The following is a 25,116-nucleotide window of genomic DNA, read 5'->3' on the forward strand; positions in this document are numbered from 1 at the left end:
GTTGAAATTTAATATTTATTCACACATTTTTACAGCATTGGAAAATGCTCGAATGTTCGTGTCATTTTTGTCCTCCTACGGGAAACATATCAAAAGCCGCTAAGGCAGCGCTAAAGAGCCGCATGCGGCTCTTAAAACAAGGGTTGCAGACCCCTGCGTTAAAGCCCTGGCAGAAATGTTTCACTAACAATGGCAGCTCTACGCTTCCGTAAGTGTCAAACTTTACTATTTTCCATTTTAATAAATGCACTTTTTACATGGTATTTTTTCCTAGCTGTGTTTACATAAAAGTTCTATGAACAACTGATTGCCCGTGCAGTTTTGAGTTTAGTTATTTGAGGTTCTACAGTTAACTGATAACCTTCACAAATAGCAACATTTCTGAAACTAATAGAGGCCCCTTTAAAAGCAATTTATTTGGTGACACACAGATGGCAGTGCACTTAAAACTGAAGAGGACCATAATGTATGAATGAAGCCATATTACATGGATGAATGTATCCTGTAAATTATTCAACAAATCACCTTCACTTGAGGATAATCGGTTAAATTGCAAAAAGTACTAAAACACGGATCACAATTCTTGTCTGAAGGCTAAACTAAAACCGTGACTATGGTTAGCTTCACAGCCTTGTATCAAAAGGGATCGGACTTATTTCCAGCCAGCAATTCCCACATTTATTTGGCAGCCGGTGTTAATCTGTTCTGCCCATCGGACAAACGCAGCAGTGTCATTTTTCAGAGCCGGCCGTTGGGTGCAATCATTTGCATGTTCTCACGCGACCCTTCTTGTCCGTTTATAACGCCGTGGAAGAATGAGTGTGCAACAAGTGTGTGTGTGTCTGGAGCTGACGCGAAAAGAAGGTCAAATTTCAACAAGAGGTGGGTGGCGGGGGCGTTTGGCGCCACTGGCCCAGTCGCAATATCAAGTCGAGGGTGGAAAGCTCAAGGCTGACTAGAAGCTAACTCTGTGATTCACACACACAACGGCTCTGTGAGCAAACACGGCGTTGACCAGAGGGGCCCATTGGCAGCGGACATTTTGGATCAGTGTCATTACCTACTGTTTACATCCCACATGGCACTGGTGTCAAACTCCAAGCCCAGGGGCCGGATTAGACCCCCACTATCATTTTGTGTGGCCCATGAAAGTAAAAGAAGTGGATCCCCTTCATGTTATTTTTCCACAAAAATGAAATTTTAATCAAATTTAAGCTCAGGGACTAGAGAAATTAGAGGATATTACAGTTTTTCCCCTTTAAAAATTTTAATTAAACGTTTAAGAAATCAAATAATATTTACCACGCTTCCGTTTTTCTTATTTGAAAAATAAAGACTACTTTTCTCTTTTTGAAATTTCATTAAAAATGTAAATCAAGTAACAAATATGGGGACGGGTAAAAAGAATATTTACTATGATAAAAATTTCCTTTTTTGTTGAAAAAAAAGTACGGTGTTAAAGTGGTTAGCACATCTGCTTAGCAGTTCTGAAATCAGTTTCTGTGCGGAGTTTAGTGCTGCAATCGCTTAACTCGAGTAATTTGATTAGAAAAAAAGCTTTGAATCTAATTTTGCTGCTTCGAGGATTCGTTTTATTACAGTGGCGTTGTAATGGTTTGTTTTGAAAGTGCTTGCATTTAGTTTTATTGATTTGCCCTCCAGTGGCAACAGTGAATATGACATAACTCATCTAACATGGCTGAATCCAGCTGCTCCCTGTTAAAACCAACATAAGGTAAGTTTTTGTTTGCGGTAATATGTTTGTTTATGCATTTGTTATTTAGTTTAGAAGTATATTTAGCCATTTTTGGGTGGCGTGGCTCAGTGGTAGAGTAGTTGTCCCCCACACCAGAGGTTGTGGGTTCGATTCTCCGCCCTGATGAACTCGTCTAAGTGTCCTTGAGCAAGATACTGAACCCCACGTTGCTCCTGGTGCTGCGTCACCAGTAGGTAGATGGCGAGATAGTGTAAAGCGCTTTGAGCGTCTTGAAAGGTGGAAAAGCGCTATCCAAGTATAACACCATTTACCATTTTTGTGGGAATATGCGAGCGATTTGTTTAGAGCAGGGGTGTCCAAACTTTTTGCAAAGGGGGCCAAATTTAGTGTGGTAAAAATGTGGGGGGCCGACCTTGGCTGACGTCCTTTACGTCCTAATATATTTACCGGTAAGCAAATTTTAGCAAGCCATTATGTGTGTCACGTTTGCTTTATTATTTTTTTTTTATTAATAATTTCAATTTCAACAATCTCGCAACTAGCCTTTGTGGCGTTCTCTTTCGACTCTCGGGCTCTTGCGAAATACTGCTGCGTTGAAATTAAACCAGCTTCAAGTTGCTTCAATTTCTCGCTACGTACATTATCTTCCCTGTAATCCTGTCGCACATGTCAGTGTGTCTTGTTTGGTCATATCGCTTCACATTGAACTTTTTAAAAAGAGCGACTGTCTCTTTGCAAATGAGGGCAACACCGTTGTTGCGTATTTTAGTGAAGTAGTAGTCCAATTTCAACTTTCTTTTTTTTGTTGATTGTCGCCATTTTAGAAAATTGGGAGTAAAAGGTCACACGGGGTAATGTTGCTTAGAGTGCTGCTGCCTTTTAGTGGGTAAATGATGAGCAGCATTTAGTGTGTAAGCTATTTCATATGCTGGTAGCAGTACTGCTAACCAATTTATTAAGTTTGTGTGTGGGCCAGAAGTTATTGATTTTATGAGAGAGGCTGGGGGCCGGATGAAATTTGACCACGGGCCGCATTTGGTCCCCGGGCCGGACTTTGGACATGTCTGGTTTAGAGCTTTGCATAAAAAAAAAAATAATAATAAAGTAAAATAAATAAATAAAAGCATTTTATAGCATTTAAGCTAGCGGACTGAACCATGCAAGATAGCCAAATTGTTCTTCTGTTGTACTTAGATATTTTTTACACCGTTTGAGGCTTACCTGAGGTATTTTATTTCTTTTTAAATGCATTTATTGCGGCTATGAAATGAAAATACAATTCTACATCATTTGAAGAAACACTCAGGTATTTTATCGTGTATTCGCATTTATCACCGTTTTGAAAGTGCAATTTTGGCAAATTAAAATAAATGTTATTGCAAGCATAAACACTTTTTCCGTTGTTTTACATCTCCTAAAATGTGTTCTGAAACACATTCAATATTTGTAATCCGATTACTAGTTTATTCGAAGAAACCAATCGATAGATTAATCGATTACCAAAATAATCGATAGCTGCTGCCCTAGTGGCGTTAGCATGCTCTCCCCATGCCTGTGTGGGGTTTCTCCGGGTACGAAATTGTCGAGATGTGACCAAAAAAAATATCAACCGAAAATAGCTAAAAATGCATCATCAGTTTTCGGTTTTGAAGACTGAAGGTTTACCACCGAATAGTGTGAAGAACCTTAGTCCTCTTGTGATAACATCATTAAAACACGGCGAGAAGCAACACGCTTGCTGAAGCTATCTCACTAACTCTACTGGCCAACAGCCAACATGTACAAGGTTTGGAAGTACAAATTCCATAGCTTTTTTTCGGCTGAATTTTCGGTCACATCTCTACTAATTTGTATTTTAATCCTCTGTATATTTAATTTTCTTTGTTATGTGTGTTTAATGTTGCAATTGAGCTCAACTGAACTCAACATCTTGAGTCTCTAGTGCAGTACTTTTCAAATAGTGGGGCGCGCCCCCCTGGGGGGGCGCAGAGCGATGCCAGGGGGGCGCATGTGACCTCGGGGAACATGCTTTTTTTTGTTGTTTTTTTTGCCGTACTGGAATAAAGTGTACTTGCACATCCACTCAGTAGGTGGCAGTGGCGCTCTCATTTTCAGAATGCGCGCAGTATTTTTGAACTAAGGAAGAGCACTCAGCACACACAGAAAACAGATATGAAGAGCAGTGTGCCACCGCCGTTTTCGAAAGCCGTTTTCCGACCGGACTCACTCACGCAGCGTCCTACTGTCTTGTCCGGTTCTCACGTCGCCGCCCGAGAAGTGACATTTTCGGCTTGGGATCGTCACGACGACCGCCCTCACCTACGGTTCTACCTCGGCCGCCGAGAATGCGCTTTTTTCGTGCTGTTTGCCTTTTAGCTTTGACTTTTAATATAGTGGGTGATGAGGAAAGACCACTGTTTACTGTGTCTAAAAATAATTATAGCGGACAGCCAGAAGCCAAATCAATTAAGACGCCACTTAAAGACATTAGACCCCAATCTCATTGATAAGCCGCTTGATTGTTTTTCAGTGAAAACGTGCCGAATATTGCCAACAATCGTCCTGCTTTGTCAGTGTTATATCAATAATCCAGTGAGCATTGTTAGCATGCTCATTGCAAAATAACTCCACACCATTGCAAAGGAGGTAAATACTGTGAGCAGCAAAAATAAAAACTGTCCTGTCAAAGGACACTCTTTTTTACTTTTATTCAGTTTTGTTTTTTCGGTCAAATTTTTTGGCATATTGTCCTCATGAGTGAATGTTTCTAATCAATTTTAATTTGTTATTGTTTACTGATTTTATTACATTTTATTTTTCTGTATCAAATGGTCAAAAATGTACCTTGAGTGTATTTTTTACAGTTTGAATGTGACTTTTTTTTTTAAATTCAGGCTAATTGATGCACGTCAAGTCTTCTCTGTGACAATCAAAACAATGTTAATAAAGTTATACTTTATTATAAGTTGATCTATGTTACTTTTTTTCTTTATTAGAAAAAAAGGACACAATGTTAGGCCGATGCGTATTTATAATAGTAATATTATAGACAAATGATACTATTTACAGTGGCGGCAGAGAGTTTGGGGGGGGGGGCGCGAAACATTTACGGCTTCCTTGGGGGGGCGTGACAGAAAATAATTGAGAAGCACTGCTCTAGTGTCTAGTAAATGTCTGGCAGCATGATCGGTGTTCTAGGAATTGTGCAAAGAGTGTCAAATATTTCTTGGAAAGTAAATTGCGATTAAAAATAAGTTTGTCGTTTTTGTATTACACAATTTTCTTTTTGTAATCAATGACAAAGTAGTAAAACCCTGCACGTAATATCAATATTTGCAATTGACAGGCTCAAAAAAAAGGAGGATGTGAACTTTCTTTAGGTCAACAATATCTCAAAACAATTCATCAACTGTCAAAAAAGTTGTCGATTTTGGTTGTGAATTACCGTATTGGCCTGAATATAAGACAGCCCTGATTTTAAGACAACCCTTTTTCAAGACTCAAGTTTGAAAAAAAGACTTTTTGAACACCAAATTAATTTTTATACAGAATTACAGTACATCTGAAACAAATGATTATAACAAAATATTTGAGAGAAAAAGCATGTTATTTTGCCTCATTCAAATCTTAATATCTGAACATTTAAATATGTAAAGTCCAATCACATTCGTAAATGAATGGCTTCTGGTTTTTGAAATGTAAATAAACCAATCTATTGTGATAAAACAACAAAATTCAAATAACTACATTAACCGTCAAAGTGAGGTTTAACTGTAACTGTAGTCTTGAAACATATCTGAATAAGGAAAAACATTGCAATAAAATAATGCAAACTGGTTAAACTTGAGAGTAGCTGAGATCTGTCATGACAGAACATTACTCCTCAAGTTCAGCATTCGCTTCAATGATATCTGGCGCCATCTAGCGTCGTGAATGGGTATAATGTCTAGACCGCGAATATAAGACGACTGCCACTTTTTCAGTCTTATTTCAATGCAAAAAAAAACATCTTATATTCGGGCCAATATGGTAGTTGATTCATTGTGGTAACTGTAGTTAGCAGAGATAATGGCAACCATAAATAAGGAAGGCACCCATAACCAAGATGTACCCTCAGTACACACATAATTTAGGGGATTCAGTCTGAAACGAAAGGAAAGAGAAGTTTTATATGTGAGGAATCGACTACAGTGCCTTTTTGAAACAAAACTTTTTTACTAGCTTAACAGGACTTGTAACAGTACTTTCGTTGCTTATAGTGTTCGGTTGCTGGGAAAACACCTCCCAATTCCATTCCATGTTTCACACCATGGATAGTGCTTTGACACTAATGAGGAGGATGAGAAGGGGGAGAAGTAGGTGGGTGAGTGAAGATCAAGTGATGTCAAATGCCCCTGCAACAAGTCGGTTTATACAGTTGCCTAAGTGGAAAGCTTCCATTACAGCGTGGACAAAGCCAAGCAGTTTGCTCCATTTAACCGCCACTAGGATCACAAGCAGGGAGGAGTTTACCTGTCAGGACTCACTCCAGACATTTGCATTATTTCTAGATGAAAAACTGTAGGTGGGGAAATTTGTAACGGACATTAGGGTGAATTGTATGTGTCGTCAATTTGAGGAGCTTTAAAACAAACATCTTTGACCATTTCAAATTACTGGCTCCTACCAAGATAAGTGCTCAAAACAGAAACCTATTGTAGTTAGTGCATTTCTCGGAAATCGCCCGGTACCAATTTTGCCGGAATTCACCTAAAATGAACCTTTTACACAAACAAGGGAAAATTACTCCTACTTGTTTGTTATAATTGCGAGCACTTAGGAGCGCTCAATATTGCCGGTACGCTTTTTAAATAATAACTCAATGCCACAATACCAACTGCGGAGACAACATGTTTGCCACTACCCGATATGCCGAGGTTAGTTAGGGATAGGCTGCTAACAGCTAATACTCAATGAAAGTTAAAGTAAACCCACTGTGATTTATTCATTTTAGATTATGTAAATTTTCACATATTAATATATCAGCATTTTTTATGCCGATGTAGACTCTCATCACGCACGTCATGGTCATTTGCAAATATTGAATCAACATGACTCTTCTTGAATGTGTTAGGGGTTTTTTTTGTTTAACTTCAGCTGTTACTGTTAATTAGTATGCCCATGCATCATTTTGCTAAATGTAATAAAAAAGCTTGAAGCAAATTAGCTAATGGTTTTCTTTACAGGTTGCCAATGAGCACCGCACTTCTGGTGCATTTTCACCTTGAATCCAATAATTTCTTAGCTTATAATTTCAACGTTTATGTTGTAAAATGCATTTGAAAATGAGATAAAAATGTTCCTTGATTTAAGAGTTACACTGCTGGCCAAAAGTAGTGGCACCCCTGCAATTCTGTAATACAGAAAAGAAGTTAATTTGTTCCAGGACCTTGTTTTTAAGTCAAAATCATCGTATGTCGAGCAGGATTTTCCCATAAGAAAACATTATAATTCCATTAATTCGTTCCATAGCCAAAAACCTGAACTAAATCCTTAATAAATACTGCTTCTGCTATTACAAATGGCAATAATAACTCCTGTAATAATGTAACGAATCAGGTTCTAATGTGGCGGACATTTTTTGCTGTACCTAAACCTGCCGCGTGGCTGACGTGACAGAAAGAGGGAGCGGTTAGGTTTAGAGTTACTTTCACTTTCAATGTTTTCATGAGGACACCGTCAACTGTGGCCTACAGTAGGCGTTTTGTCTTGGATAAGTTCTGATATAAATGATAAAAACCTGACGAAGCTGGCGATTTCACCACAATAATAATTGTCAGCTTAACTTGTAAAGACTGGCGAACGGTGGTCGGAGGAGGACAGTGGAGATATATTGTTGAGCTAGTTCACGGATGCGCACCCCATGCACAAATTTTTCTATATTGTGCATCTTTATTTCAAAGGTAAGCGTCACCTTTTTCCTTGTTTCCCCACCTGTACTAACCTTTTTGAAACCTGTGTTGATTTCTTACACAATAAATTCCGCCGTGCGTTCGTCTGCATTGCTGTCATGTCGTCGTATTTCGAGCATATCGTCGGATGTAGAAACAAATGGAGTGTCAAATTTTACGTCGAATGTCAAAAAGATTGTGTGCTGAAGCGATCGTATGTCGAGGTACCACTGTATAATGCTCAAGTTCTCTGAGAAAATCATTGCAATTACAAATGCTGTGGTAGTAATATCTTCATTTATTTTGCTTGCAACGAAGAAACACAGAAGAGAATGGAAAAAAAATTAAATCATTATCATTTTACACAAAACTCTAAAAATGGGCCAGACAAAGGTATTGGCACCCTCAGCCTAATACTTGGTAGCACAACCTTTAGACAAAATAACTGCGAACAACCGCTTCCGGTATCCATCACTTACTTTCTTACAATGCTCTGCTGAAGTTTTAGACCATTCTTCTTTGGCCAACTGCTCCAGGTCACTTAAATTTGAAGGGTGCCTTCTCCAAACTGCCATTTTCAGATCTCTCCACAGGTTTTCTATGGGATTCGGGTCTGGACTCATTGCTGGCCACTTTAGAAGTCTCAAGTGCTTTCTCTCAAACCATTTTCTAGGGCTTTTTGAAGTGCGTTTTGGGTCATTGTCCTGCTGGAAGAACCATGACTTCTGAGGGGGACCCAGCTTTCTCACACTGGGCTCTACATTACCAACACATTTTGCAGCATAATCTTCAGACTTCATAATGCCATGCACACGGTCAAGCAGTCCAGTGCCAGAGAAAGCAAAGCACCCCCAAAACATCAGGGAACCTCCGCCATGTTTGACTGTGGGGACCGTGTTCTTTTCTTTGAAGGCCTTGTTTTTTTCCCCTGTAAACTCTATGTTGATGTCTCTTCCCAAAAAACTCTACTTTTGTCTCGTCTGACCAGAGAACATTCTTCCAAAATGTTTTTGGCTTTCTCAGGTAAGTTTTGGCAAACTCCAGCCTGGCTTTTTTTATGTCTCTGGGTCAGAAGTGGGGTCTTAATGGGTATTCCACCGTAGAGTCTTTCATTCAGATGCCGACGGACAGTACTGATTGACACCGTTGTATCCTCGGACTGCAGGACAGCTTGAACTTGTTTGGATGTTAGTCGAGGTTCTTTATCCACCATATGCACAATCTTTCGTTGAAACCTCTCGTCAATTTCTCTTTTCCGTCCATATCTAGGGAGGTCAGCCACAGTGCCATGGGCTTTACACTTATTGATGACACTGCGCACGGTAGACACAGGAACATTCAGGTCTTTGGAAATGCCTTGAGATTGCTAATGTTTCTTTACAATTTTGCTTCTCAAGTCCTCAGACAGTTCTTTGGTGTTCTTTCTTTTCTCAATGTTCAATGTGGTACACACAAGGACAAAGGACAGAGGTTGAGTCAACTTTAATCCATTTTAACTGGCTGCACGTGTGATTTAATTATTGCCACCACCTGTTATGTGCCACAGGTAAGTAACAGGTGCTGTTAATTACACAAATCACATGATTTTTCAAAAGGGTGCCAATACTTTTGTCCAGCCCATTTTTTGGAGGTTTGTGTAAAATGATAATGATTCATTTTTTTATTCCATTCTGTTTTGTGTTTTTTTCATTGCAAGCAAAATAAATTAAATTAAGATATTACTACTATAGCATTTGTAATTGCCATCATTTCCTGGGAGAAATTGAGCATTATCTGACAGAATTGCAGGGGTGCCAATACTTTTGGCCAGCAGTGTACAACCACAGTTGTCTGGCTTCAATCACGCGATCAGAAATTGGGGTCAATCACATAATTTTTGGCTAATTGGTAACAGTGGCCTTTTTTCCCCAAACAGCAGTCTGCTTCGAAGCCAGAGTGCTGACAGTTAGGAAGCTGAAATTTACTACAAACTAAACTAAACCGCAAAGACCAACCACAGGAGGAAACAGTATGGCCTAGTGTTGTACTCGGACCTGACTATTCGAGGCTAAGACTTACCATAAAACTGAACTGACAGAGATTAAGACTTTTATGAGTCAAGACTAGGATCGATCTTAAGTTCTTCAACACTAGTATCATACCAGCTTGCTGAGCAAGAATGTCAAGAGTTTGAAGAGTGACAGCCAGGTTTGCAAATGTGAAGAACTCAAATGACTTACCGTCAAAAATACTTGTAACAAGTAGGAGTGGGAACCTCTTGTTACCTCACGATACGATACGTGATACAAAGCTCGCGATAACGATGATCTGACGATACGGTGATAAAATGATTATCGATACATTGGTCATGAAATCATTCTAGGATATTCTACAAACAACTAATAAACAGAAAAACAAGCTTCTGCTGTGAATTGGAATGAGTTTATCATTAGTAGACATCCAATCCATTTGAACTGGGAGGGTGGCAGCCAATGAACGAATCCCTCCCACTTCAAACGGATTGAACGTCTATGGCCATCAGTGGCAGCCAATGCCAGGCAATGAGGCAATTTTGGGCCATTTAAGGTCGTTTACCTGTTGATTTCAGTAACTTCCTGTTGATTTTGTGGTGTTTTATGGGTCACTTCCTGTTTATTTTGAGTTACAGAACAGGAAATGACCTGGGACTCACCCAAATGAATAGGCAGTGACTCAAACTCAACGGGAAATGACCTGTAAATGAACAGCAAGTGACGTGTAAATGCCCCGAAAATCGGACAGAATAACTGCGAATGCTTTGGTTTCGAATGAACGAACGTTCCCAGTCTTAATGGATTGGGCGTCGAGCACAGTTAATGGCAGCCTTTGAGTTAACCGAGACACTATTATAGTGGAATATTTGGGTAGCAACTTGTTCGTTCCTTTGTTGTTTTTTTTTTTGTTTTTTGTTGTTGTTTTTTTTAAACATTAACACCTTTTTAAAACGATATCTCGATTCTTGGCAGGAGCATATCGATAACCTTTTGGGATACAAAGTATCACGATTAGTAGTCGATTAATTGATGAAGTAGTTAGTTCGAATAATCGAGTAATCGGATAAGGGACATAAAAAATTAAAATAGCTGAGCTTCAAACAGCCCCAAAAAATAAATGAATGAGGATCTAAGTACAACAAAAGAACAATTCGCTAAAGTCCGCTAGCTTAAATGCTATAATACGTTTTTTTTTTTTTTTTTTTTTTTTTTACATTGTTCTTAACAAATGATCCAGACACATATTCCCACAAAAAAAAAAAAAAAAAAAAAAAAAAAAAACGGCCAAATATACCTATGAACTAAATTACGAATGCCTTAAAAAAAACATTAACTTAATCAAAAACTTTGCTTATGTTGGTCTTAACAGGGAGCAGCTGGATTCAGCCACGTGAAATGAAGCAGACCACAGGGCAGTGTATCCACCTAAATCAATCAAATTAAATGCACACTTTCAAAACAAACCATTACAACGCCACTTTAACTAAACGAATACTCGAAGAAGCAAAACTTAATTGGAATCTTTTTTTTTTTCTAATTGAATACTCGAGTTAATCAATTAATCGTTGCAGCACTAATCACGATACATCATTTCGATATTTTGTCACACCCCTAGTAACAAGTGTCAACTATTTTGTGACTTACAAACTTGTATCAGATTCGTAAATAGGGTGGAATAAAAAGTAAATGTGACATCTTAAGATAAACTATTGCTATTAGAAAATTAAAAGTTTTAATGAGGAATTTTTGCCAGTTTCTGTTCAGTTTAAGCCTGGGAAACACCACGGGTTCACTGTATATTAACAACGATTCACAACCACCGTTCCGCAGCATATTATTTCAATTAACTGGTATGAAAATCATTCATTCGCTACAAACAATGGTTATTGTTTATCCATCTTTAACAGCGTCGTGTAGTGACAGGAAAAACAAATGCTCTTGCGCCAATGGGTACATAAGTATCTACTTTTTCACAATTGTTTGGTAGTATGTCATCTTTATGTAAAATGTGTAATGTGCTTAGTAAATCTTGCAACACGCTGCATTTTTCTGAGTTTGCAAAAGCCTCCATTGTATGCATGTCGGTGGCAGTCTCCCTGACTACGGTAAACAATTTCGCCGGTTGTTAACCTGCAAAGCCCCGGATAAAACCACTTGCGGTAGTACGATTGAAGAAATATCTCACCTGTAGTTCCGATTTCCATTCATGAGGTCAGTGCCCGGTTTACTTCCCGGATCCCACTTGTCAAAAATCCGCCTGGTCCTCCTCCCCTCCCTTCAAGCCGGTGTCTCCCCGCGGCTCAGCGACGCCTGTGCCCTCGCAGAGTGGCGGGCTCCGGGCCTCTTCGAGCCCGCCTTACCCGGGGGGAAGCTGTCAAGCCTTAGGCCGCCCCTCCACCTCCTCCTCGGCGTTGGCGACGTGCCCAGTCCCGGGTGTCGGTGCAAACGCGGCGCCTCTCGGGGTTAGCTCCGTTTAGCTCGCCAGTCAAGCCGCTCTTCTTTTTGGACGAAAAAAGTATCTCGGCAATCAGGAAGTCATTCAAACGGGGTCAAATAGTCCAAATAGAGCCGAAGGAACGCCTTTGGGTGGATTTAAGGCAGTGTCATACACAGTTACTCGTCGGAGAAGCAGGCTAACGTTAGCCTTGTTAGCTCGCTGGCGACGAGGTGGAATTCTGGCTAGGGTTACTTTTACGAGGGAGGCAAGAAGGGAGGGAGGAAAAAAATACAAAACAGGCACTTTCACCGGCAAAATTACACGACACGACGCCGGCGTCGTCGTCGTCTTCGACAGCCGTATGAAGAAGAACAAAAATCCAGCTGTCAAGTCGTCGGTGTACGCCGAAAGAGTTGAGATTTTTCCGGAGGATGACAGATGAAGTGTCCGGGTGGCTGGATGGGGCTCTGTGCGAGGAGAGCCTGCTAAATATGGGCAAGTCGGGTACTGCGCCGGTTACGTCACGGATGTAGCCCCGCCTACAACTTCCTGTTATAATGGGTTTACGCAGCATTGGTGTTACGTTCCCCGTGATGCTCTCAATGTCATGTGTGCTTCCACATGGATCCTAATAGGAGTATTTTTCAAATATATTTAACACCATTAACTGACAATATTTTATACATTGGCTGAAGACATTTTTTTATGATGCGGAGCAGTTCTAGACTATTGCAAAAATTGGTTAACATTTATCATTTTAAAACAAATACAATTGAAATATACTCCAAAGTTCATTATTTTATTTTATTTTTTTTACAATATTTTCAGCACAAAATGGCAAAAAAATATTGTGCACGTATGCAATATCGAATATGAATATATTGACGCTCATGTCATTAATTCAAATATTAGGAACAGCTTGGCAACTACAAGTAGGCTGTAAAAAACTTCCCATTAGTCATGCTAAACTGATTTTTATAAGTAAATATAACTCAAATTTAGGGCTGCAGCTATCGATTATTTGCGTAGTCAATTAATCGATGAACTAGTTCGAATAATCGAGTAATCGGATAAGGAACATAAATTAAAATACCTGAGCTGAGCCTCAAATGGTATAAAAAATAAGTAAATGAAGATCTAAGGCAGTGGTCCCCAAACTACAGCCTGCGGGCTGGATGCGGCCCACCTCCACATTTGGTCCGGCCCACTGAACGAAAAAAATATACATAAATATATATATATATATATATATATATATATATATATATATATATATTTTTTTTTTTTTTTTTTTTTTTTTTTTTCAATAGTGTTATTTATTTCCTGGCTTTTTTCTGTGAAGAACCCAGAGAGGGTTATTTGGTTATTGTCTATTTAATTAATCGTGTTATTATTATATTTTTATTTTTATTTTATTTACTTTTCTTCCGTGAAGAATCCAGAATGAGTTATTTTATTGTGGCTTTCTGAAAACCAATAAATTTTTAATTTAGGCACTCCTGCAACTGTCACACTTTTTCTGTTACAAACTGACCCCGGCCCCTCATCAGAGAAGGGAAAAGTTATGTGGCCCTCACAGGAAAAAGTTTGGGGACCCCTGATCTAAGTGGTACAAAAGAAAAAATGGCTAACTTACATTGCAAAAGTCCGCTAGCTTAAATGCTATTTTTTTTAAAAAAATTCAATGCTCTTGACAAATGGTTCAAACACATATTCCCACAAAAAAAACGGCTAAATATATCAATTAAATGACGAATGCATTAAAAAAAAAACATTAGCTCAAACAAAATCTTAGCTTATGTTGGTCTTAGCAAGGAGCAGCTGGATTCAGCCATGTGAAATGAGTTATGTCATATTCACTGTTGCCAATAGAGGGCAGTGTATCCACCCAAATCAATAAAACTAAATGCAAACACTTTCAAAACAAACCACGACAACGCCACTTTAATTACTCAAAGCAGCTAAATTTAATTTTTCTCTAATTGAATTACACGAGTTAATCGAATAATCGTTGCAGCACTACTCAAATTCTCAAGTTTTCTTAAGTAACTTATTTGAGTATTCCTAACTCATTTTATTAAGTTAATATTGTGAACTTGATGGAATGAGTTGCAATATCAAGTTTGTGAGCCACAATTACATTTATGAATAAACTGAACTTGAAATGATAAATTTTGTCAACCAGTGTCTTAAGCTGTCTGCTGCCATTATGTTGGTCTAGGTTCAAATCCTGCTTTTTTTCCATCAAAACCCGAACATTCAAGTGAAATTGGTTGACTTGAATGTTCAAGTTCTGCCATCTTTGTTTTTTTTTTTCTTTTACAGTGTAACAAGGCTCATAATGTACACTGTAACCAGTGTTTTTATCTTAGCCTTTGCTTTCTTTATAAGTGGTGCAAATGTTGGCGAAGCTTTAAATCAACAATACTATATAACAATAAAGGCTTTGTATTCTATTCTATTCGATTTTTTAAAGGCCAAATTTGTTTCAGAAGTTATATGGCGTCAATGTGCCAAATTAAGCACACACAAAGAAAAGACTTACACGTGATTATTTAAAAAACAAATTTATTTTCTTCTTAAAAAATAACCCTCCCCAACAGAGTTTCCAATACTACTATCACATACAGAGCCAAAAGAGCGTAACGCTTCCATGTCCTTTTTATTCCAAATCTATTGGGAAGTGCTATGACAAGGACTGTTCTTGATCAGTGGCTTCGATATTGCTTAGTCAGATGGTGAGGCTGCCGGCTGTCATACTTACAGTACACCATCCCCCCCAAAAAATCCCCCACCCGGCCCTCCCGCTCGCCTGTTCTCCCCCTCTTGAAAGGTGCTTTGTGGCTTCAGTGAGTGAGAACTGCATCTGGTTTCAGCGGTGCAAGGACATACCCCGAAACATTGTATCATTATTATGTGGAGAGAGGGGAACGAACTAGGCGGCGGGAGAGTATTGGCCCCGAAAATTCTGACAAGGCCTGGCGAGTGGTGAGCCAAAATACATAACAGGTTAATATCATATATTTATATGTACAAATCACTTTCAACACAATGACGGATCGGTAAAACGTTGTACAAATGCTTTTTTTCTTGATTACTCGAGTCCACAAATGTGATTTAAAAACCCCAGAAATGCATCTGGAGGGCAACCAATGTGACATTTGGACCAAAGCCTCTTTCACACAGAGATATTGCGCGAAAATCCCGCAAAAATAAATAAACTGATATTCAAAAAAACAAACGTATTGTCAGTTGTCATCCGCTGGACTGATCGATCATACCATTTTAATAACTGTGCAGCAGGTATCATTAAAAATGAGTGCCTCTGACAAAAAATTAAGGCCGTGTGAAAGGGGCTTCAGTCTCCACAGATACGATACTCAACCGATGTTGTGGGGGGAAAAAAAAACTTTTTTTGTAACCATTTCACAATCGAGGCAAACGGGAAATAATGCCCACCGCACAAAACAAATTAGGTGGCTCAGATAATCCAGTTTTACAACGTATTACATGCATTATTATTACTATTATAATATTTAAAAAGGCAGGGTGTATTAAGTTGTCGCAACCCCCTTACCCGTGCCATCCATGCACACGGAGCACCAAGGGAAATTGACTGACACGCACTAAAAATAAAAAAAAGGGTTTCCCAAATTGTCTATACATTCCTTACAGTAGGGGGCGCTGATGAATCACTTCAATTTCTAGTTGGATTTTCATCCTTTTTTTTTTTTTTTTTACTCGAGCAAACTACTCCAGTATTGGGAGCGAGAACGGAATCATCTACCTGACCCCTTGCCTAGGGGCAGATGAAATTTGCAGACTGTACCGTGGTTAATGTGTGGCAGGTGCCAAGGTGAAAAATGTAACTATATTTCATTGAGTTATTCAGAATACTTAAGCATCCTGCATCGGAATAGTACTAAAAGTTAAAATTTATAAGCGATCAGAATAGTAGCAATTTCTATGACACTGATTTTCTTAGTTGTATGAGGCCACGGTGACACTGGAGTTCAAATGCTATTTCATTGCCCATATACAGTCATGTGAAAAAATTAGGACACTCAATGGAAGCCTGTGTGTTTTCTAACATATTTTTCATCAATTTGGGAAAAAATGAGAGATTCAAGTAATAAAACTAAACAATTAAAACTGAAAAATAGATTTTTTTATAACTTTCTGTAAAATGTCATTTTAAATAAATGCAATTTCTGTTGAGGAATAAAATAGGACACCCCCACATTAAATCCCACTTTAAATAGCTAAAATCACACACGGGTGTATCACATCAGATGCACATGGTTAAAACATCATTACCCAGTGTTTTGAAGGATGCTTGCCTTATCTAAACTTCACATTTAGTTTGGTGTGCCCCTGACTGTTGATGTGAGAGAAAACCCCATGGTTAGAACAAAGGAGCTGTCTAAGGCCTTCAGAAAGAAGATTGTAGACGCTTGTGAGTCTGGTAAGGGATTTCAAAAGACCTAAAAAGAATATAAAATCAGCCGTTCCACTGTCCGGAGAAGTCTACAAGTAGATGACATTCAAAACAACTGCCAGCATGCCCAGGTCTGGCCGTCCAACCAAGTTCACCCCGAGAACAGACAGTCTCCAGAAAAGTCTCCAAAAAACTAAAATATCATCACGTGACCTACAGCAGGCTCTTGCTATTGTTGATGTGAAAGTGCATGCCTCTACAATCAGAAAGATACTTCACAAGTTTAACCTTTATGGGAGGTGTGCAATGAGGAAACATTTGCTCTCTAAGACACATGAAGGCCAGATTGAAGTTTGCCAGAGTGAATGTAGACAAAGACCAGGACTTCTGGAATAATGTTCTTTGGACAGATGAATCTAAAATTGAATTATTCGGACACCAGAACAGAGGACATGTTTGGCGTAAACCCAATACAGCATTCCAGAAAAAAGAACCTCATACCAACTGTGAAGCATGGAGATGGAAGTGTCATGGTTTGGGGATGCTTTGCTGCTGCGGGACCTGGCCAGCTCACCATCATAGAATCCACCATGAATTCTATCGTGTATCAAACGGTGCTTGAGGAACATGTGAGATCATCTATGAAAAAATTAAAGCTGAAGCGAAACTGGACCCTGCAACATTATAATTGTCAGGGAAATTCAACTTTGAACTCCAAGACAAGTGTTACCTCGATAGCTCGATTACAGAAATGAATACGACCCCAAACATGGATTGCTTTTTTTCGAAGGCTTTATGAACAAGAGCTCTCAGGTATAAACCCATGTGACCCAGCCAGGAGCTGTGATCTCCCAGAAAGTACGAAGAAGTACAATAGAGGCTGGACATTTATACTGCTGAAAGGGTGGTGCCGAAGCCCACTGTGAAACTAAACTTACTAAGAAACGAAACTCATCATCTCACAAACCTGGGTATTTTTCCAAACAAAAACATCTTTGAGCTGAGACCTTGAGCAATGGTTCCGGCTAGAACGATGATAAGAAAACACAGTCCTCCCTTGTATTCATTCAAGGCATATTGAAAAACATAGGAACATAACAGTCCATATTTGGGCATATGGTGATACAGTCTGCAATCTTCAAGGCCATGGAAAGGCACACTCAAACAGATTAACAATGACGCTCTATGCTACAATGTTCTCATGCAAGCATGACAAAAGCATACAAAATATGATGTATAATGGTTGTGTTTCAAGCATGAATAAAATTCTCTCACAACAATGACCCATAACATACCAGTAAATCCACCAAGGGCTGTCTGAAAAGGAAGAAATGGAGAGTCCTGGAATGGCCGAGTCAAAGCCCAGATATTAAGTAGTGAAGTATTCTGCATTGAAGAATGGGGCAAACTTTCTTCAGACCGATGTCAAAGGCTGTTACATGGTTATAAAAAAGCATCTCAGTGAAGTTATTTCAGCCAAAGGGGGTAACACTAGCGATTAGGTGGTAGGGTGTCCTAACTTTTTCCTTTTAGAATACGCATTGTTGTTGATATATTTGGTTTAATGAGTAAAACTATGTTAAGTTTTGTTGTTTACCCGCAATTAAATCACTTTCTTTTCAAGAGAGAAAGAAAAACACGATCAGACATTGATATGTGAACATTTCTTAATAAAGACCTGAATATTTAATGGGGTGTCCTGATTTTTTCACATGACTGGATGACAAGCATCTGATTTTTTTTCAAGTGTGAATAGTTCACCTCCCGATTTTTTAATATGACTTGGTCTCACTCGTGTGTGGATATAAGTTGAATATCTGTCACCTCTGCAGTATGAACGCGATACTGTAAGTATGAATGAGACCCGAACGTCATCAACAGGTGAAAAACGTAGGCACTGTTTGACAAAACAAACAACATACATGGACGAACAATGGTGGAGGAAGGCGCTGAAAATACAGTACCTTATGCTTGTTGATATCACACGTTAAGAAAAATGTTGGCTACAGTAGTATAGAATCCTCAAAATTCAGAGACCTCCCGAAGAGACTGCATTTACATCCATAATCACTTTAGATTCCACTGGTACTTATTTTTGTTGTATATACCGCATTTTTCGGACTATAAATCGCTGTTTTTTTTTCATAGTTTGGCTGGGGGTGCGACTTATACTCTGGAGTGACTTATGTGCGAAATCATTAACACATTATTATATCATAATAACCGCAAGAGGGGGCTCAAGGCCTGTGTTTCAACAGCGGTAACTTATAAAAACAAATAAAAACAACTTAGAAGGGCTGAACAAAATGTCACTGAAACAAAAGTCATATTCTGCAGATAACAACCTGCAACAAGTCAAAAATGCATTTGAAAATTAGCATCGAGCAGCAGAAAGAAAGTCTGGAGTTCGCAAGAAAGGGACTGGCGAAATGAGGTTACTCTTACTGAAATAAAGAAAACAAAAAAAGCTAATCGTGGGCTCAGAGCTAGGTGGCCTTTCAAGATAACATGTCTGTTCTTGGTGTCAGATTTTGTCAATTAAATTTCCCCCAAAAATGCGATTATACTCCGGTGCGACTTATATATGTGTTATTCCTCTCCATTGCGCATTATTAGTCTGGTGCGACTTATACTCCGAAAAATACGGTACCTTTTATTTAGTTTTTTTTAATATTTTGGCTCGATGTGTTTCGATGCTGCTGCGATACCGGAATTGCTCCTATTGGGGTTCAATATAGGATTATCTTATCTTATAAACACTGGGACATGAGACGTGTTACAGTGCGCATGCGTGTTACATCACTGACGCAATCCGTTCAGCTATGAGTCACATTTGTTTATGCTATGTGAATGGATGGACAAAAAAAATCGGGAACGTAGTTGGGCATCACGCTAGCATAGTTCACAGACATCAAATCAAATCTGCTAACGATAGAATGATCCTTATCGATTCATTAACTGGTTAAGCAGCAATGCAATCAAATCGCTTGAAACGCAAAACAGCGATCAACATCTTCATCTTTTAGATATGGCGGGAAACACAGACAAGACTGAAAAAGCAGTTTCTGCTCTTGCACTCCTCTTTAAAAGAAACTGCTGTATTTTAAGCCAAAACAACTGTTGTGTTTGACAGAACAATATGTCTATATGCTGCCATAGCAGATTCATGGCGCATGAAGCCCCGAACTATTTTTAATTTGCCCGTTTTACCCTGAAAACCCCCGTTTACAGACGTCACGCACCGCTTTTGTTTCCAACCCAGCCATAAAACATTAATTAATGTCTAATATTTCGTTTAAAAAAAAAAAAGGACTTAAAAAAAATATTTACTCCCATATTTTAAACCTTTAAACAAATGACATTACAATGAAAAAAATGGTGTCTGTAAAAAAGTCACGGATATCTACCTCATAACTATCTCTTAATTGTATTTTTTTTGTTTGTTTCTGTCACATTTTTTTCAATATGTTAGATGATAAATAATCGATCCAGACAAAGAAAAATTGGAAAGAAAAAAAACGTTTAAAAAGGTAAATCTATAAAAAAGAAAATCTCGACCACTTCTCGATGTCTGTGATTTCTGCATCGCGACCCCTGTTATATTACCATGTTTCACCCATAAAATCCCCCAAAATCCAGCTGTGGCCATTCACAGCTGTGTCTTGACACTCAGTGATACATGCTACATGGAGTTTTTGGATCGAAACAAGGTAAGTACGCGATAATATCTCATTAAAGTCATAGCGTCTGTAATTCTGCTCTGGCGTGCTCTCACCTCCAGATAGGGTTTTGCTGTTTAAAAAAACATTTTTTTTTTTAAAATGCCCTCATGTTCAAAAATTTTCTTCCCCCAGAAAATTGAGATTTTAGGTTTTCCAAGGATGTATCACACATGCATATCGGACAATTTTGAAAGTTGGGTAAAATGTGGGTCTCAGAGTGAAACGTCAAGTCACCTGAGTGTTTTCCGCCATATGCTGTTCGTTAAAAACCAATGTTTCAGCAATAAAACTGTCAAAAACGTCAAAAATGCTTTGGATTTGGTATTGCTTTAGATAAACTGTAACCGATTATTAAATGTTTGGATAAGTTCATGCAAAGACCTTGGAATCAAATCGAATCGTGGCGTTCTTTAAAATATCATTAAATATATTGATGTCCAAAGAATTAATACTGTATCCTGAAACTTGTGAATTACACCCCTACTAAGTTAAATTCAATTGTCTTTAACGTGAAACTGGTGAATTACACCCCCTACTAAGTTAAATTCAATTGTCTTTAACTTTTTAGTATTTGTATTCATGATCAACAAATTTGGGAAACCCCACACTAAGAGAGATTGACAAGCGATAAATGCACATAAAGGGGGGGGAGAATGGTCACAATGGCAGATGATGAGTATTGAGCAAGAAGTGCATTTGAATAGGGATGTTCTTGAGTGTGCTTCTGCTGTCCGGGCGGTGAGGTAAGAGCTAATGTGTACATAGTGTGCGAGTTTTAGTGTACAAAGATGAGGCTATTTGGAAGTAATAAAAAAAATCAGTAAGTAAATTAAACCAAAAAAGTGCCTTGTAAATTCTTAAAGATCATGCTGACAAAAATAATTAAAACGAGCTCCCTGTTCAAGTGCCCCTTTTTCCATTGGTTGTTCTTTTTTTGGCTGGTTAATAATGCTGGTTCAGGTGCATGGGGTGCAAGTGTCTAACACACAAGGGGGTGGGGAACTTGTGGACCACCAGAAAAGAAGGTAGTTCATATGGTTCCCCACCCCTGGTTCTAAGCAATGCTCCCTCTATTGTTATGCTATGCTAAAGGCTCTAAGATATGCTACGTCCGCTTACGAAAATGAAGACGAGAGCCTACGACCTGCAGGCACCTACATGCTAAACGCTAAGTGCTAATGTACCTCAAAGCGGGTTTGGGAACAAAAATATAAAAAGAATAACATCACTTGTACAAAAATAAAACAATAAAAACCACAAACGCAAGCTAAGGATTCCGAATCCTCATGATTTTGGAACACTGGCATCCGGACTTGGATTGGGTTCAGGCAGCATTGTGGACCATCTACTTTCCTCTCTATTGCATACTTACTTGCATTTGTGAAGGTAGTATACAATATTACATCATAAAACCGATGAAACAACTAAAACAGTCAAGTAAAAACAAAGAAAAAAAACCACAATAATAATAATATTCATAACCTTTTGAGTGGATGAGGCTGGAGTGTTTTGAAGATTGAATCGATGCGGCTGGTTGTGAAGGATGATTCGTGGGCACTCACATGGGATAAAGGGAAGAGGGTGAGGTGGTTGTGGTAAGGAGCTGCGTGACATGGCGAGGGAAGTTGTGGGTGGCTTCGAATGCAGCTCAGGCGAAGTACATGGTCCTCAAGGTGTCGTGGTGGATCTGGACCGCTTTGGCTAGTGCCTGGGGGTCTCGACCGTTACTCTGGCCTGACACGTGGCTGCCCTCCCCGCTGCAAAAAGACGTAAACCACCATGGGTTAAGGTAGGTCTGGATGATAAATGGATTCATTAATTGCTGGTAATTAGAATATTTTGCCTTGCGTGAATGTGTTTGCGTCGAGTGTATTTAAGTAGAAATAAGGACTATCTAAGCATTCTCAGATAATTTGCGTCTGGCCTGAAATGCGCCTCTCTTAGCAAGTGTGCACTTAACCCTATTGACGCAGCAGTGTCAGGTGATTTCATATTTTATTTTTGTATGACTCTGAAATAGAAAAACTTGGTGTCATTGAAGAACAATTGTAATCTGCGTCTACGCAATGCAATGTGTTAATGTCACCACATCATTGCCAATGCCAACGAGCTTCCCGCCGACACACCTACTCAACCACTGGCCAATGAGAAAAGAGTTGAAATTTAAATATTAAATATTCAAATTGGATCCAGTCAGTGCCATATTACTGACAACTGGAATTTTGCAGAAAGGAAAAGGACTCACTAAAATGTCCTGAAAAACGACATTTTGAGCATTTTCTACAAAAATTGTCATAGGAAGCGGGTAAAATGGCATCTAAGGTTATGAAATATAAAATAAATGTAAAAGAATAACACTTTAATACCTTTTTAAAACTTTAGAGATGTTGGTAAGAGCCCTTAAGACATAATTTAATGCCAGTTCTGTGGGAAAGGCTTTTTTTTCCACCAAGAAATGGAGCAAATTTTTTAATACAATTTCATGCTATGTGCCACATTTTAAATTTAAGGAATTTAAGACCTGGCAATCAAATTTCAATGAGACACTTTATCAAGATTTGTGAATTTAAGATTTTTAAGACTTTTTAAGACCCTTTAAGGAACCCTGTTAATATTGTGGTCCGGAAAATTTGTGATGGCAGAAAGAAAAAAAAATCTGCGTGGAAAAAACCTACACATATACTCATCTTTAAAATAGAATTTGCGATTTATTTTACAGGGTATCACGGATAGAAAGACATGGATAGAAAGACATGTAGTTCTTAAAAGATAAATGTTAGTACAAGTTATAATAATTTGATATTAAAACCCCTCTTATTGTTTTCGGTTTAATAAAATTTGTAAAATTTTAAATAAAAAAATAAACTAATAGCTCGCCATTGTTGGGAACGTCGCAGAAGGTGATGTCACATGGGCTCCCAGCGTACTTCCACAGTGTCACTCTATCTAAGGTAGTGATTTCAATACACCACAAGGTGTCAATGGTGAGTTTTAAATTAATTAAAGATAAAGCCAATGAGAGCGTTTTGTCCCTCGACTGACGCCTTAGTTTCCTGTTTTACTGAGGGGTTCATTGTACCTTATTCATTTGAGTGTGGTCAACGTACAAGACTCCTGATAATGGCTCCCAGCTTCATAGTTTGTACATTGTGACTAAATATTGCCATCCAGTGTATTTGTTGAGCTAAACAAGTTGCTAAAATGTTTAGTTTTACCAAAGTCTGAGTAAGTTTTATGTGTATTTTGCATATCTTGATTGTGAATGCCAGTTCTCTTTGCATTGTTGTTCAAACGTGTGAGAATAGGGCCTCATTAATACAGATTGAAGCGCTTTTCTTTTTGTGAACATTATTTTTTGAGAAATATGAATATTATTTAATTGTATTTTCCAGAGATGTCCCAATCATCGGGTCCGATCACGTCATTTTCAAAGTATCGGAATCGGCAAAAAAATATCGGCCATGCCTTTTTTTAATATATATATATATATATATTCATTCATTCATTCATTTTCCATGCCGCTTATTCCTCACGAGGGTCGCGGAGGTGCTGGAGCCTATCCCAGCTAACTTCGGGCAGTAGGCAGGGGACACCCTGAATTGGTTGCCAGCCAATCGCAGGGCACAAGGAGACACACAACCATTCACGCACACACTCACACCTATGGACAATTTAGAGTGTTCAATCAGCCTACCATGCATGTTTTTGGGATGTGGGAGGAAACCGGAGTTCCCGGAGGAAACCCACGCAGGCACGGGGAGAACATGCAAACTCCACACAGGAAGGCCGAAGCCCGGGATTGAACCCTTGATCTCAGAACTGTGAGGCAGACGTGCTAACCACTCAGCCACCGTGCCGCCATATATATATATATATATATATATATATATATATATATATATATATATATATATATATTTTAATTAAATCATTTTCTAATTGTATTTAACGTTACAGACATAATATGTTACACTCATCCAGAGTCTTTAGTTTAGGCTTAAGGTAGGGTTATCAAATTTATCCCGATAACGGCGGTAATTAATTTTTAAAAAATTTTTCATGTTAAAATATTTAACGCAATTAATGCATGCACTGCACGACCCACTCACGCACTGTCGCGCCGTTTTACCTATATAGAGATAAAAGGCAGCGTAAAATGAGTGGAGTAAATTTTGGCAGCCTTGGGAGCCTTTTTTTAATTGGCTTAAGCCTTACAATCCCTCTCCCTTCGATTAGAAATATCATGGGAAGCAATGTGGGGAAGCAAGGTAGCAATTGATCTTTTTCTTAACACCTTATGTTATTTCCCAACACAGAGAAGATATATCAATTGGCATCACTACGCACAGTCATGGTTGCACTTCCCATCATGCATTTGGGCATGGCTACAGTATCATTTACTGAAAGCTCAACAAATACACTAGATGGCAATATTTAGTCACAATATACAAAGTCACAAGTCTTTCTATCCGTGGATCCCTCTCACAGAAAGAATGTTAATAATCTAAATGCCATCTTGAGGATTTATTGTCATAATAAACAAATACAGTACTTATGTACTGTATGTTGAATGTATATATTTGAGTTTTATTCATTTTTTTCTTAATGCACTGCCAAAATGTATATGATCGGGAAAAATTATCGGGAATGATTGGAATTGAATCGGGAGCAAAAAAAAGCAATCGGATCGGGAAATATCGGGATCGGCAGATACTCAAACTAAAACGATCGGGATCGGATCGGGAGCAAAAAAACATGATCGGAACAACCCTATTATTTAATGGTATTTTCACTATAATATACTTATGTTCATTGTGAAGGATTTGCCGAGCTTATGCTAATAAACGGCGCAGTCCAATG

At 38.6% G+C, this 25,116-nt stretch overlaps 2 protein-coding genes across 6 annotated transcripts in view; both read right to left on the reverse strand.

Annotated features, from left to right (window-relative positions):
- ago3a (argonaute RISC catalytic component 3a) overlaps positions 1–12,560 on the reverse strand; it is a 68,445-nt gene extending 55,885 nt beyond the window's left edge. For all 5 annotated transcript variants that reach the window (XR_009062908.1, XR_009062907.1, XM_057833581.1 and 2 more), the window contains exon 1: positions 11,845–12,560. Coding sequence is in view for 2 of the 5 variants with exons in the window: in XM_057833581.1 (XP_057689564.1) it covers positions 11,845–11,863 (19 nt within the window). In the remaining 3 variants the exon portion in view is untranslated. The remainder of the gene's footprint in view (positions 1–11,844) is intronic.
- A 2,087-nt stretch (positions 12,561–14,647) lies between these two features.
- Positions 14,648–25,116, reverse strand: part of ago1 (argonaute RISC component 1) — a 54,032-nt gene continuing 43,563 nt past the window's right edge. Inside the window, exon 19 of the mRNA XM_057834520.1 lies at positions 14,648–22,013. Coding sequence (XP_057690503.1) covers positions 21,905–22,013 — 109 coding nt within the window. The 3' untranslated portion in view covers positions 14,648–21,904. The remainder of the gene's footprint in view (positions 22,014–25,116) is intronic.

Source organism: Corythoichthys intestinalis, chromosome 4 (assembly GCF_030265065.1).
Source record: "Corythoichthys intestinalis isolate RoL2023-P3 chromosome 4, ASM3026506v1, whole genome shotgun sequence".
NCBI lineage: Eukaryota > Metazoa > Chordata > Actinopteri > Syngnathiformes > Syngnathidae > Corythoichthys > Corythoichthys intestinalis.